Raw genomic sequence first — 15,410 nt, 5'->3', positions numbered from 1 at the left:
ACTGATCTGTAGCTTTCTCCAATCGTTTGCCAGACCCTGTAAATCTAACAAAAGAGGCAGAGTCTGACAAGTCAGCCATAATTTGATATCCACTACTACTTATATTCTTAACAAAGCTGTGTAGATAAACACTCCATTCCTTGTTGCCTATCCATCACCCATGCAGGATAACACAAATGCAGGAAATACCACCATGGGTGTTGGTTACACTGATAAAAAAGATACCATTGCCACTGAGAGGCCAGGCTTCATGTGGAATAAAGCAGGAGCAGCAGCACTTACTGGCTCCCTGAGCTGTAAGAAGTCATGACCTGAAGGGAAAACCACAAGCACACTCTTCAAGAGATAAGAGAGAATATGAAAGTTTTTTCACCATCACCAAGACAAAAGGCAGTCTGAAAGCAGAACATGAATTTTTAAAATTAGAAAATGCAGGCTATTATCCCTGGATTTGGAAATTAAGCATCACACTGTTACACTCTTGAAAGTGACTCAGGCACCAGAATTTGTTCAGGAGTCTGTGAAACATGATAAACAGATTCACACTATCCCCAAACTGCTAAAAATCCCCACCGACAGCTTTTGGTTCTGCAAACAATCTGGGCCCTGAAGGCAAGATAGAATGTCATTTATACAACTCTCTAGAAGCAGAGGAATCCCAGGCCAAGCTGTATCCAGAAGGAATATGCAAGTGGCCAAACTACACTAGGACTGACCAAAATCCTTCTGTCCAGAGAGAGGAGACCAGGCTAAGACAAAGTACAAATGTCAGGCAGAAAGGCTGTTCTTGATTTGATTTCAGAATAAGAACAGAGAGCAAATTAAATTAACAGAAAGTAACTATTCTCAATCTAGCTCAGTCTGACTGAAGCAACATTTAAATAATATTTAAATGAATGACTACTAAAATAATCATTAATGTGTGATTGTCATCACAGCAGACAGTTTATAATCCATTCAGCCTTTCCAGTCTTCTATACACGGTGATCCAGAAAAAAAAAAAAAAAATCTACACACCCACTCAGGTCACTTGACCTGAGGGGACCTATTACTAATAAAAAATTTCATATGCACGAAGTCACTGCAGCCACCTCTCTCCCTGAGTGTACACAGAATTGTGCATTATTCATGCTACTACTGAACAGAAGCACTGTTAACTCGGGTTACTCCACAGAGTTAACAGGATGGAAGCATGAAGCAGGATGGACACTAGAGAAAGAGAGTGTCCTCTGATGGCAAACACCACAGCAGCTTTGTTTACACGAGCATTTACACTGTGCTGAAGCACCAGGGAACTCGGCACACTGCACTCCGGTTGAGGTGCACTCCATAAAAACCTACCACTGACAGCTCCACTAAAACCCACCCGATAACAAGCTCACAGGTTGAAATAGCTGCTTTCATGGGCAATCAAAACAAATTCCTGCAGCACAATTTTTCTTCTACTGATATTTCCAGCACACAGCAGAATCCCTCCTACCAACTCCGAACGCGCCCCACCAGCTCTGCGCTTCCCAGAAGGAAGCTGAAGGCTGCCTGCCTTCACCTGGCACTGCAAAAGGCTGCAGACAAACAGGAGCAGCATGCAGATTTGTTTTAACACCTGGATACAATTTCCTCAAAGTTAGACAGGGTCTGCTCCTACACAGTGTAAGCAAGGTTACAGCTGGCTCCACAAGGAAGCAAATACAGAGTGACAGGAAGGGAAACTGCAGCTCTTTTTCTAGTGACGCCTGTACCTGTATTCAAACAGGGAGTAGAACGTGGCACTATGTAACAAAGTCTGGTTGATAACATTTTTCTGCCTAATTTCACCAGCCCTCCTCACTGGTAATAAGTAACTTCCTGTTAGTTTTTCAGTCCTCGCAAGTCAAATACCTGGTAGTTATCTGCCAGGAAATCTATAACTGTAGTTGCTCTTAAATCAGTTGTCTCTTGCAATTTGATTCATATTCTTTCAGGAAAACCACACAGCTCTGGAGATCACCACATGATTATGGTTTTCACCAGTGACCTAAAATGCAGTCCATATGCCAGGAGCCAAAAAGTTTTGCAATAGAAATCTTCCTAGCACGAAGAAAGGTCACCATTGTAGCAATTAAGTGCATATGGAGCATGTTTGAACAGTGAAACAGAACCACTTTTCCAATAACAGAAAGACCTGCTCAGTGATGAAGAACAAAATATAATAAACCTTTTATTTTCACACAGCATAGGAGACCTACAATACAGCCCATTTTGTTCACTCAGCTCTGTGTTGCCATTACAACAAAGATCACCACAATGAGACCTTGAGTGAAGGCCACTGAAAGCTTCAGTTTCTTTATAAACATATTTTCAAATTTTACTTCACACTTTACAGCTGTGAGATGGTTTAGACATTTCACTTCAGCTCCCTTTGCCAATCACTACTGCAGGACATGCTTACCTAGCTCAGGAAACCCTGCTCGTTTCACAAGTGCACTCGCTGAAGTGATAAACTTCAGAGTAGCCCACATTCAATCAGTCACTCTTAAATCAAAACAGGCTTGTTCAGCTGGAGCACTTGCACTCCAGTCTTTAGACGCCAATTGTTTTACACTATACTTACAAAAACAAGCTTTTCAAAGTTTCCCTTTACATCAGCTGATGAGTGCCTGGCAAACACAGCTGCCAACACAGCAGTGCCTCAGACAGGAGCAGCAGCAAGGTTTAGGACACGACCAGTCTCCCTGCCAGAGGAACCTGTGAAGTACAGCAAGCTGGTTGTCCAATTCCCTTCTGGCTGGCAGAGAGCAGAACAGGCGTTCCTCTAATTTTTCCCAAGGCCTTCTCCTCCCTCCCCACGTTTAACAGGCTCCCTCTTCCTTATTGGCTTTTGCCAACCACACCACAATGCTGACAAACCCTGACAACCTCACAGCTGCCCCCAGGTCAGAAGAGCAAAGCCCATCCCCTTCCTCAGCTGAGGACATGAGCAGCAGCAGCCTGGAAGGCAGAGCAGCATCGCTCCCACTCAGTCATCACCAGGGTTGCATTTTCAGCCATGCTGGCTGGAAACTTTAGGCTCAATAGCACTAAAGCCAAACTTTATCGCCCCAAACTTTCCACCAGCAGCACCATCCCAAGGCATTTTTCAATCCCAAGTTTGCAGTTGGTTTCTCATTGCCAAGGAAGCAGCAGGAGGGTGTACCCCACATCACTCCAGCCGGCCGGCAGCAGAGGGCACCACACAATCACCGATGTGATTTATACACTTCCATCATGCTCCCGAGTTAATTTATTGAGCACAAATTACTGCTACAACAAGCTACAGGGTGACTCCATAAAGCATTCATCATATCAGATAAAAACGCACTGCCACGAAAGGCAGCTAATTTGCTACAGTGCTTTCAGCCAGCAATTCAAAGAAAAACCATCAAGCTTAGTATCTCTCCGAGCTCAAAGCCACATTCCCAGAACAGCAGGTTTCACACAGTGCAGATCTCCAGCCTGACCACAGAAGAGCAGAGCAGCCGCTCTGCAGAGCATTGAAAGCCACATAAACACTTGCATTAGCCCAAACATAAGCCACCAGCCCACAGCCTAACTCATCCAGGGTTTACACACTGTAAAGCTACATCCACATCAATTAAACATTTGGGCTGAGGATGCTCAGCAGCCTCTGAAGCAGACAGCAGAGATCCAAGAGACAAAAGAATAGCTGCATTCCTTTTGCTTCTTCCTACCCCCACACCCACAGATCGTATGTTTTTACTTATTGAATAGTTGTTAAAAAAGGAAAAAGATGAATCTACAGAAAAGTCAATCTGCATTCCATGAGCACACTGAGACACACATAGTGATGAGCAAACAGCACAGTCACGAAGTCAAAGCAGCTTCTAAGCTGTCAGCAGAAACACTTCAGTACCACGATGCCACCATCCCCATTTAATGCCAGACCTGTTACACACCCCAGGACTTCCCAGATCATCTCCTCTGCTGAGCCACTGTACAGAGTGACAGAGACCACTTCTGAGCGCACAGCAGTGAAGTGAGGACTAACTCAGAGCTTCAGCTTTTCTAAGGAGATCTGCAGCATGACCTTGAGGCCAAGAGCTTGATGACTTCTCTCCATCTCTCCTCTGTGGAGGGAGAAGCACTCACAGAGCTGCAAAAGAACAAACCCAAAAGCAGAAGGAAAGAGCAGATAACTCACCCTCCTTATTAAAGCAAGACACTATTTTCAGCCACCATAATGTTTCCCCTGAACATGTAAATACAGAAGCAATTAGCTGCCTAGGCATTTCCGCAGAAACCGTTTAGAATAATCTTCCCTAGAATATATTTACATCGTTTCTGATTGCTTAATTTTCTGACACATTTGTTTTGGGCACTAGAAAGATTAAGTAAAGCCAAATCACCTATAGTGATGTATATTGCCATCTTACTGAAGGTAACACACAGCACAGACAGACAACAAAAACTCCTCGGTGGTTTCAAACTTCAAAATTTTAGCAATAAGACAAGGTTCTAGGAATTTTTATAGCTTTAATTCAGCTGTTTCTTAAAATCTTTCCCCCTCTTCTGCTTTTACTCTGAGGGATAAAACTACTGACTGAAACAGCAGACACCATTTAAAGAAAAAGAATGAGCCTGGACAGAGATTTCATTGAAAAGCTCAATTCTGAAGTACATAGGAAATGTCCTCAATTCAAAGATTAGCCTGCACAAAAAGGCAAATTAAAGCCAGAAACAGAAGAAAATCTTTTCTGACTGCTCTGAATATATTTTTTCATTATATTCTCTCCGATCATCTGGAGTTTTTGTATTAAGAAGTCAGCTCTTTCGAACAGCTTCAGGAACAAGCAGACAAACAGTATATTCATTTACAAGCTGGAAGTTGGTTATTAAGTACAAAACCCATGAATGTTTGTCGGGACCAAGGAAGGGAGGCTGGAACCATTGATTGTGAGGATGCTCAAAAAACTCTCTGCAGTCAGCTGGCAGATACCTCTATGACAACAGTAAAACAAACCCACACAACTAAACAGAAAAACAAAACCACATTTGAGTTGTTTTTATTCTGCTTCATCTGAAATTATTTTTACCAAGACAGCCTGTTGTCCTTAAGGCTATGTTTTCCCTTGCTCAGTGTAACTGGAGCTATCATTGCAGGGCCAAATCATTCAAAAAATAAGCACATAACACAAATATATCTTCACTCACAGACCCCCTGCAGCCCATAACTCCACGTTAATTAGACTGGAAGATGAAGCCTTCAGCCTAAACCCCAGCAACTCTGATTTACACAAGCGCAGAGAGGTTTTACTGCGAATTTTCCTGCGAGCTGCACAGGCGTTTCCTGCCCAGCTCCACACACCATCAAAACAAAAGCAGATCTCAAATCACTGACAGCTGCCATACTTTACAGAGACATAAAGAAAAATGGAGCAGGCATTGTGTACAACACGGGCGGCTCAGGATAGCTGAACACCGAGAACACTGCAAGGACACAGAAATCAGCAGAGATACTGCCTGGCTTACACCTACCCAAAGCCTACAGTACAACGACAATTCTGGAAGACCAAAACCACAAAAGCCAACTTTCCACTTTGAAGCCTCCTAAGAATAATTACCAACTTTCTCCTCATTACCTCTGGAGGACACATGATTTTACAAAGGTCTTCATTTTGCCCTAACACACGAAGCTATGGAGCAAGGCTTGATTTTTACCAGTCATGCAAAGTAGATTCCCTGCATCCCACAGCAATACAAGCATAAGGCAATAACACCAGGAACTCCAGGCATGTAATGATCACTGTGTGATCAAGTCAAAAGGACTTCTGCACAGATTTGAGGATCTGCTGCAAATTTATGTTTTATGACAGGAAACAGCTGATCCCTTTCCCCAACAGCATGGGACAAGAGCATGGTTTTATCCAGACTTACACTAAAAAGCTTGAATTTGAAAAAGCGTTTCTTGGGGGAAAGAAGAGCTCAATCCCAGTTTGAGTACAGCTCTTTGAGAGCCTTCTCTCCCTCAGAGCAGAAATTGTCACAGCAGGTTTCTCCACCTTTACGGTGCAGTTACAGCAGGAAGTCTCCAAGGAGGGAAAGATTTAGACTACTAAGAGTTTTAAGTGGTTTTGAACAAGCGGAGCCTTTTAGAGTGGCAGCCGAACTGATAGTTACACAATGACATTTCAAGCTTTCAAGTCCCAATCATTCTTAATGGCACAAAGCTAAACCCAGAAGGGGACAGAGCTATTACACAGCCAAAAGTGAGTGCAGCTAAACTGTGCTTCCAAACGTCTAATTTGGGCGATCCAGCCTTCCTAACTCACACACTACACAGACAGGTTTGGCTTTTAAATTTACTACTACACCAGTGGGACAAGAAAGGAATGCAGCCATGTGTTGCAACATCCTCAGGCCACATATCCGGCGGGCATCCTCTGCCTCTCAGGAAGAGTTATCCGCTTCTCTTTTCCCGAAGGAGCATCACTCCACTGACATAATCCGCAAGCTCCACCTGGTACTCTCTGCGAGCCCTCGCCCTGAGCTCTGCGGGAACGCAGAGTAACAGGTGATGTTTGCTCTCCACACCCTTCCAAGGCAGGTACAGAGAAATGGCACGGAGGCACACCCTTGGGAAACGGAGCTGCCGTTCTTTTCTGTGCACGGCTGGGACGAGCTCCCCTGCCTCGCTCCTTGGCGCAAGATGCGAAGACCTTGCTTTATTCCCTTACCACGCTCAGCCAAAAAAAGGCAAGGAGACCCTCCCGTCCCCGCACCCGTGAATTGCCAAGAAAGTACCCGCGCTCGCCCTCCACCGCAGGCACAGGACACACAAACCAGCTCCTTCCCGGGGACCACAGGAGCCCACCCGGCTTCTCTCCCTGGCCCCATCCTCTTATGGGGGCGGCCGCCGCTTCTCGCCCCTCTCTGTGATGGGAGGGGTCGCGCCCAGCCCCGCACACGCCCCGTGCGACAGCGGCTCCCACCGGAGCCCCCCGACCCTCACCCAGCGGCTCCCACCGGAGCCCCCCGACCCTCACCCAGCGGCTCCCACCGGAGCCCCCCGGCACACCCGGGGCCGCTCAGCCCTCCCAGCCCCCCCACTCACCGGCGCCTCGCCGGCCGCTGCCCCCGCGGCGGCCGCCCCGTCCCCGCCGGCCGCGCCGCCGCCCTCCAGCTGCCGCTCGCGGTACAGGGACCAGAGCCCCACGTTGGGCAAGAAGACGAGGGCGGCCAGCGCCAGCCCCACCGCCTGCAGCAGCCGCTTCTGCTTCCGCCGCATCGGAGCGGCTGCCGGGAGCGGGCTGAGCAGCGGGATGGGGCCGAGGAGCCGCGGGGTGAGCAGGGAGCGCGGTCCGGCCGCCCCCGCCGCGCTCCCGGAGCGCAACTTTCGCCCGCGCTCGGCGGCGGCGCCGGGCGGCAACTCCGGCACTTCCGCTCCGCTCGCGCGCGGGGCGTGGCCTCCGGGGCCCCGCCCACCGCCCGGGGAGGCCCCGCCCCGCTCCCCGCTCATTACCCTGCGCTAATGAGCCTCCGCTAATGACTCCCCGCTAATGACTCCCCGCTAATGGCTCTCTAAGAACGGCGCTCCGAGGATGCCGCGGCACGGCGGGGTGTCTGCGCGGGCGCCGCCGGAGCGGGATGCGAACCGGCCGTCGGTGGGGGGGGAGTCACGGTGGTTAATTGGCTTAAAACGCCTTAATAAGGGAGGGAGCCCTTGGATGGGAGCGGGGACCAGGGTTGGGAGCAGCCTGAAGGTTAAGGGCTGCAAATGCTCCCCAAAGGGTCCGGGTGGCCCCCAAAGGGCTGGAGTTCGCCCCACGGGCACACAATAACCGGGGGATAAGCCAGCCTCCAGCAGGGATGGAGATGCCATCGCCGGCCACACCGACAGAGAGCATCGCTCCAAATCCATCCCCATCCCTGGTTCGCATTAAAAAACACTGCCGTTTAGTCGGACGGCAATTAAGTGGCTTCAACTGTAACGAAAACAATATAATTTAGAGGCACAGGACAGCGTTTGGAGGGGTCTTTTTAGGAAAAAAGCAATGGCGGCAGAGCTTTCCCAAGAATGGGGAGCGGATCCGTTTCCTCAATGAAGAGCACGCAGCCCCGGCGCTCAGAAGATGCTCTGCCAGCACAACAGCCGTGAGGCTCGGCTGTGTCAACAGCAAAGCTGCGACAATCCGGCGCCCTGCTGGGCGCTGGTAAAATAAATATTAGTTCTCTTCCGATGCAAAGCCCCGCAGGGAAATACCTAATTTCCTGGAGCGACAGCAAAAAGTCTACGGAAACCATTCTGCACCCCGGCATTTGCAGCTCTTGCCACCCTCGCCCCACAACAGCAAGTAGATTTAAACTTAAATAAACTTCCATAACCCACTAGATGGCATCTTCTAGCAGATTTCAGTGCCTGCTGCGAGAGGCAAATAATCAAGGAAAGCATTTAATTTAGAGAGCAGGTTAGAGTTCCTAAGTCTAACTACATGTTAAGGCAGCTTGCACTTTCATTTTAATTATCGATGAGAATTTGTCGCCAGCTGATTTCTTTACCAGAAGTGTTAACGCTTCCATTGTTTCTCCGTGGGTGGAGAAGATAGCGACCCGTGAAATCCCTTCACTCCTGCCTTTAGAGCAAAGTGTATTCCCTTTATCATCGCTGAATCACCTCCGGCAGCGCAGAGACTTAGACTGCTCCTGAATAATGCATAGCCACTAAAATTGTACAACAATAAAGCTACATATACATTACCTGGTACTGTGAGAATCCAGGCTGGAAAGCTACAATACCTCTGATTTAATGCTGCAGTGCCAGTGTACTGCCATATGGACCCTCATAATAACATCCACATCCCCTTACCTCTGCAAGAGCTCTTTGAAAAGTGGCTGTGAAATAGCAGGAGGTTTCGTAGGGATGCACACAGGCTGCCCTTGGCAGAACATCCTCATTTATATAAAGAAATGACAGCCACAAAGTTTGAGAGTTAATTAAAACAAAGCCACTAGCTGGCTTGACATATGTTTAAATTTAGGATTGTGAGCCTGCTCGCTAAATTAAATGTTTGCTTCACAAATTGGCTTCAGCGGAGTTGCACAAGTTTTAACTGAGAGCAGATTATGGCTGGTGCTGCAGGTAGATTAGTATTTTGTGTATGTGAGAGCATCCTGAATGATCAAACCATCTGAAGAGCCTCGTAGGAATTGAAGTCTGGCTGCTCCTCAGTGATCACTCTGGAAATGGATGTTCCAGGTCTTCCCTCTTTGCTTTAAGAGGGACTGAGTCCTGTTGGGCTTACCAATTAAAATAATTTATACCCCATGCAGCTGCCTTGGTCCCAAATAAATAGATGTTTCTTCTAGTAAAGGTAGAGTGTGTCTCCCTCTCCTCTTTCTCCTAAAGTGTTTTGGTGGAGACAGAGCTCTGATTTTGGCCTGTTGGATGCAATGCCTTGGGGATTGATTGAGTACATGCAAAATAAACATGGATTTACATTTCTGAGAAAGGAGAAAGCCTGTGGCTGTTAAGCTTCTAACTGGAAAGGGAAATGGTGTACCTTCCCCAGGCATCTTTTCAAAACAAATATAGGATAAATTAATAGCAGCTCAATCCCTCTCTGAAGCTCTCTTTGCTAGCGAGCTGGTTTGCCTGGTTTGCAGCTCGTGTGCTGAGCTGCTGCAGGGCAGAGTGCAGCAAAAGTGGGTAACAGCATCATGAAAATTAAAAGCCTTGATGAAGGATGAGGAGCAGGGTTGACCAGAGGGACTTGGTCAGCAGATGCTGGGAAAGGGCAGGAGAGCATTGAAAAAATGCTAATGGGAGTGGATGTGACAGGAGTTCCTGGGACAAAGCCCACAGATGGCACGACAGCATGGAGACGAGATGGCACGGACTGAGGGAATCAGTGTTCTCCTGCCTTCTGGTCTCCTCCGACTGCAGCTCCTCAGGGCAAGGACTGACTCATGTCAAGGGCTGCATTTCGACCTTGCAACTTCTGCAGGGGGGGCTGATGGGAAGCAGGGAGTCCTTTGGGTGCCTGTAAGTGAGGTGAATGGTTATGGGATATAGTAAAATGCTGTGTCCGACCAGCGGGGAGAATGAGCTGACTCCAATGATATCAGAACACAAATTAATTACTTTATTATACTATATTATACTGTAACTATATTATACTAACAAGAACTATAACTAACTAGGCAAACTCGTGACTCTCTACCTGTGACTCTCTCACAATTAGCTGTGACCTAATTGATCAATCAATCCAAAACACCTTCACCAGAATCCAATCAAGCAATCACCTTCTGTAAACAATCTCTACAACACATTCCACATGTGCACAACAACCAGTAACAGCAAGTGAGATAAGAATTGTTTTGGTTCTCTTTTCTCTGCTTCTCTCAGGAGAAATCCTGAGAAAGCAAAGTCTCTCTCTGTTCAGAGGGTATGTGAATACCACAATGGGATACCTCCTCTCCTGCTAAGTGGTCATAAGTGAGACAAGAGCTGGCTTTCCATGCTCCCACTGCTGTGCCAGCCTCACAGCATGGCTTAGGGGGAGAAAACACTGCCATAGGGATGGCATATCTTCAAGGGGGAAATGGGGAAAAATATCACCCAAGAGCTTGTTAGGTTTTTTCCTTGGGTTCCCAGATGCTGCAGATACACATTGCCACTATGGGGGGTGGAGTTAGGGAGCTCCCATCCCGGCCTCTGTGTCCACACTGTGTCCTGTGTCAGATGGCTGCACCTGCAGGGAAAGTCAGCTCCTTTTTTGATATGTGTTTGTATGCTGGTGATGCTTTCTCTCTTCTGAAAATCTCATTTTTAGCCAGGAGGAGAAAAGGAAAAACAATCTCTAAAAAATGAATGAACCTTAGCCATGGCTGTGTCACAACAGGACCTTTGTTTTTGTGGCATTTCTTTATCCTTCGGTGTTTATTAGTTGAAGTTCAGCTCATATTTCATGTGAACAGAATTGATTTGTTGGGGTTTTTCCCCCCTTTTTTCTTTCCTAATAAAAGACAATGCCGAGGAACCTGCTCACCTGTGGGCAGGAGCACAGCCCTCCTCTGCTCAGTATGGGGGTGCCTGTCAGCACAGCCCCCCACAGCAATCCTGCTGCACTCCCCAAACCCTGGAGCTGCCTCCAGCCAGCACTCAAGATGCTGAAAAACAATGTAAATGCCTGAATAGCTCACAGAAGTGAGATGATTACAGGCTTTTAAAAAGAAATTGCAAACCTTGTCACTGCGGGAGAGCATCCAACCCTCTCCCCATCCCTCCCAAGAAATGAAGAGACAGCATCCATGAATCCTTGTGCCCTGGTTGGGAGTTACCTGTGGTGTGACTGACCTGGGGTTTTATCAGCATAGAACAGACTTTTAGCAGAAAAATAAATAAAATAAAAATGGTGATCCACCTGAGCAAGCAAAATCCCCACGGTCAACAGAGAAATCTGCCTGAATTTACTTTGGACAAACAGAGCCCAGCAGTGCAGGGCAGGAGAGGGTGGCTGAAGCTGGATGCTGGTGGAAGATGCTCAGGGTCCTGCTTGGAAAGTGGTGCCACCACCAGTGGTCACTCCTCCAGTCTGGTGCAAAATGGAAGTGACTGGGTCTATCTGCAGCCTGGAGACGTGCAAAAGCAATGAAGCTGTGGAAAGAGTTTTCCAAAGTGTAACATTTTTGACTCGTCTGGCCTTAAATCAGGTAATTTTACTGATTGCCTGTGGCAGGGGAAATTGCTGATGTCTAAGTTGAAGCACAGTCCTGGAAGATGAGGCAGTGATGGCTTGCTGGGAGCATAAATACCGGAGCAGAGTATGAAGGAAGGAGGGAACCTCACGCATTCCACATTGCAAACAGATGCAACTACACATCCAGAGATTTCCTTTGCACAGAAATATATTTTTCCTCAGGAGTAACATGAATCCATGCCCCTCTTGGCCAGGCTGCCCAACCTTCAGGAACATTAGTGGCCGAGAGAAAAAGTTCTTGCTGCGCTGTGCAGGGTCTGAATGGTCCCAGCTCTCTCTGCTGGACTTTGGTGGTCATCGAGGACACCGCTTCTCCAGGCAAAGCTTTGCATGTCAGGCTGCTTTAGTTCTAGAACTGCTTTTCCAAAGCAGCCCTGACAGTTTGTGCATAATTATCAGTGGGGCTCAGTATAGGAACGAGGAGACAGAGTGTCTATTCCTGGCTGTCTACTCAAGTAACCTTATTTTAAAGAAAAAACGAAAACCACAAATGTTGTTGCAGTCTCTCTGGCTGGAATAGGCAATGAGCCTTGTCTGCTCCCTCTGCTCTGAATTCAGAGCTGCTGCAATGAATCGGACTCATTCCAAGGCCGGTGGAGCCAGGCAGACAGACTGCAGTCAAGATGTCCCCAAAACTCCCTGGATCCCTGGCTTCTCTGAGCACGCCGTGAATTTTGAGGCCAACACTCCCTGTGCTTCTCAAGGGATTTGGAAGCTCACGCTCTAATAATTAAGACAGCTTTGAACATCGTAGCCTTCAGCCTCGCTTTTCTGTTCCCTGAAGCAGCCATTAGAGCTTGGAACAGGTACCAGCTCTTAAAATGGGCACGCCAAGGGCTTGCATGGTTTTGACAAGGAGGAATTTAAAGACACTCTCCAATGCATATGTGAGAGCAACAAAGAGCTGATTTCAGTGGAGGTTTGCAGCTTTCCTGTGAGCAGGATTCATTTCTACATCACTGAGCTGAACCTGGAGGATAGGTCTGTTCTTCTTCCAGCTTGCTGAATGCATTGTGGGGTGAGAGGAACATCACTGGGGTCCAAAGTCTTCTTTAGGATGGATCTGCAGTGGATCAGAACACTTATATGCTCAAGCTCTCTTTTAACAGATTATTTGCTAAGTGTGATAAATTCTGCTTATACCACTAAAAAACAGCCATGTAGAAAGGGGAAATCAGGATAAAGGTGCTTAATCCACCACAAAAGAAAAAAAAAAAAAAAAAAAAAAAAAAAAAAAAAAAAAAGGAAAGGGAAAAATAAAGCTGATTATAAGAAAATTTAGGTGAAGTGATTAAAAACTTAAGTGATACGGATAATATCATCTGAATTACCAAGGGGAGAGGAAAAAGGGCTATAAAACCTAAATAGAGGAGAATCAAATTCAGAACAGATGTCAAGAAGCACCTTCCCAAGTGAAGAATCCAAAAAGCACGGAATTACCTACCAGGCAAGGCTGGAGTGGGCACGCTGGGGCTTTCCAAGATGAGATGTGACCCTGGAGCACAAGCGTGGGGCTGCTTTAGCGATGGACTTGGCAGTGCTGGGTTAACAGTTGGACTCCATCGTCTTTAAGGTCTCTTCCAACCTAAATGCTTCTATGAGTCTAAGCACAGAACAAAATGTGCCAAGTGGCTTCTGTGGGATCTTGCCCTGCCGTCTGCATCTGACATAAAATCAGCTTCAGGGTTTTTTATATTGAGGAAAAAATGATTGCCCTCAGCAAGGGGAGCCTGGGAAGCTCTTCCCATGGGAGCCTCCTGCTTCTCCAGCCCTCTGGAATGAAAGCACAACATGTTCAGCATTGGAGGGGTCCTGAGCCACCCAGCAGGTGCTTTTGCCTTTTGCCCACTCCAGGGAACAGGTGGCATTGCTGCCGCCCGTGCCACGAGCCAGTGCAGAGCTTCACCTTCCCCCCTCTTCCCCATGGATCCTGCCAGGGCTTGTCGTGGAGACACTGATTTCTGCCACTGCTGGAGGAGCATTTGGCAGCTGGAGTGGCTGTTAGCAGGTGTCTCAAGTGCCCGACTGGAGGGCACGGCACTGAGCCTGCCCTTGCCGGGCCGCTTTGCCAGCAGTGGGAAAGCTCTCCTCTCTTAAAATAGATCCTCTCCAAGGGCTCTTGTGTTCAAGAGCTAGAAGGAAGCCAGGACCTCTGTCCTTTATATTCTGTCTCTACAAAGAAAGGCAGAAAAAGCTGTGTTTGAGAAGCAGAGAAGGAGGGCAGATGTGGTGTGGGACAGGATGAGAGGATGAGACTGGGAGGGCAGGTGCTCCCTGGAGTCGTGGTGCTGATCCCTGGTGATGAAGAGGGAGAGCCAGCAGCTCTGTGGCACCAGGAGCTCGCTGCTCGGGCCCTACTGGGTCAGCTCAGACCTTCAGCTCTGTCTCAAAGTCACTGCTCTCTGCATCTTCAGGGAGCCTCACTCCTCCAGGCTGCCCTGTGGCTGCAGGTAGACATCAGCCAGGGATGGAGCTGCTCAGCTGCTCAGTGTATTTTGCCAGTTTTTTTATCTTTTAGAGATGAATTCATATCTTAACATCAGAGGTTTGGATACCTCATGTTTTCTTATTCACATCCCCAGGGTTGCTCTTGTTCCTTCTATTTCTTCAGAGCCTGATAAAGCTTCTGGCCTCTGAGACACACAAAGACATTGTGGAAGGAATTGTACAGCTCCCATCAGCTGAATCTTGTAATTCAACCGAAATTCTGTTATATTTTAACTCTGATATACAGAAGTACACAGATTATCTGGAGGTCAACGAAGAGGCAGTTTTCTTCCTGGAAGGCCCTGTCCCAACAGGCATTTCTAACAGGCAGCCTCTTCTTTGGAGGAATTTTCCCCTTCTTTGGCTGGGAAGATGCTACAGTGAATTATTTGGATCAAATATTTGCACTTGGAGAGGTGAAGTTCAGTGCTGCCTTCATCCTGAAGATCCCAAATGTCCTTTCTTCTCCTCCCCCTGTACTCTGCAGTTATTCCCTCCCATCCTCCTCCATCCTGCCTCCTCCTGCCCTGTGAGGCAGCCAGTAATGAGTCTCCTGGGGCAGCAAACAACAACCTTAAGTGTCTGTGTGTGCGAGAGAGGCAGTGATTAACCTGAGACCATCAGGAGCACTCACTGTGATGGGCTCTCAGTGCTCCCTGGGTTCCTTCTGCAGGGAGAACCGCGTGGGAGGACCAGCGTTGGGCTGGGGTGGGAGCAGGAGCAGAGGAGGGATGATGCTGCCTTTGGAGGAAGCCTGGGAAGCAAAATCCTGCACGTCCCGCATCCGTGTTGCTTAGCAGGTGAGTCTGCAGGGCCAACACGAGGCACCAGCGACAGCCCAGGCTGTGGCTGTCACACCCCATTGCTGTTGCTGTTGCTGAGGATTGTTAATTCAGCAGCCCTATGTTAAAGACTTGAGCCTACTGAGCAAAGCCCTGTGCAGAGCTTTCTGCCTTGTTCCCAGGGGATGCAGCAGGATGAAAGATAAGTGACAGCTGCTTTGAGCGTGCTAATAACCATCATCTTGCAGTACACAGCTCTGTAAGACAAAGCACTTCCCACAGGATTCCCCCAGACTTTCCCTCCTGGGAAACACATCAAAAAGTTTCAGAGGAGACTGGAAAATTCATCCACCCAAGGAAGACCTCAGGCTGAACCCTGTCCATATCACAGAGGGGAAATAGCAGGCAA

General features: G+C 47.9%; 1 protein-coding gene across 1 annotated transcript in view; it reads right to left on the bottom strand.

Annotated features, from left to right (window-relative positions):
* GALNT10 (polypeptide N-acetylgalactosaminyltransferase 10) overlaps nt 1–7,285 on the bottom strand; it is an 81,257-nt gene extending 73,972 nt beyond the window's left edge. Inside the window, exon 1 of the mRNA XM_053991156.1 lies at nt 7,088–7,285. Coding sequence (XP_053847131.1) covers nt 7,088–7,261 — 174 coding nt within the window. The 5' untranslated portion in view covers nt 7,262–7,285. The remainder of the gene's footprint in view (nt 1–7,087) is intronic.
* Nucleotides 7,286–15,410: the final 8,125 nt, after the last annotated feature.

Source organism: Vidua macroura, chromosome 15, assembly GCF_024509145.1.
Source record: "Vidua macroura isolate BioBank_ID:100142 chromosome 15, ASM2450914v1, whole genome shotgun sequence".
Lineage (NCBI taxonomy): Eukaryota > Metazoa > Chordata > Aves > Passeriformes > Viduidae > Vidua > Vidua macroura.
Note: the sequence above shows the minus strand (reverse complement) of the source record. Positions and strands in the feature narration are given on the sequence as shown.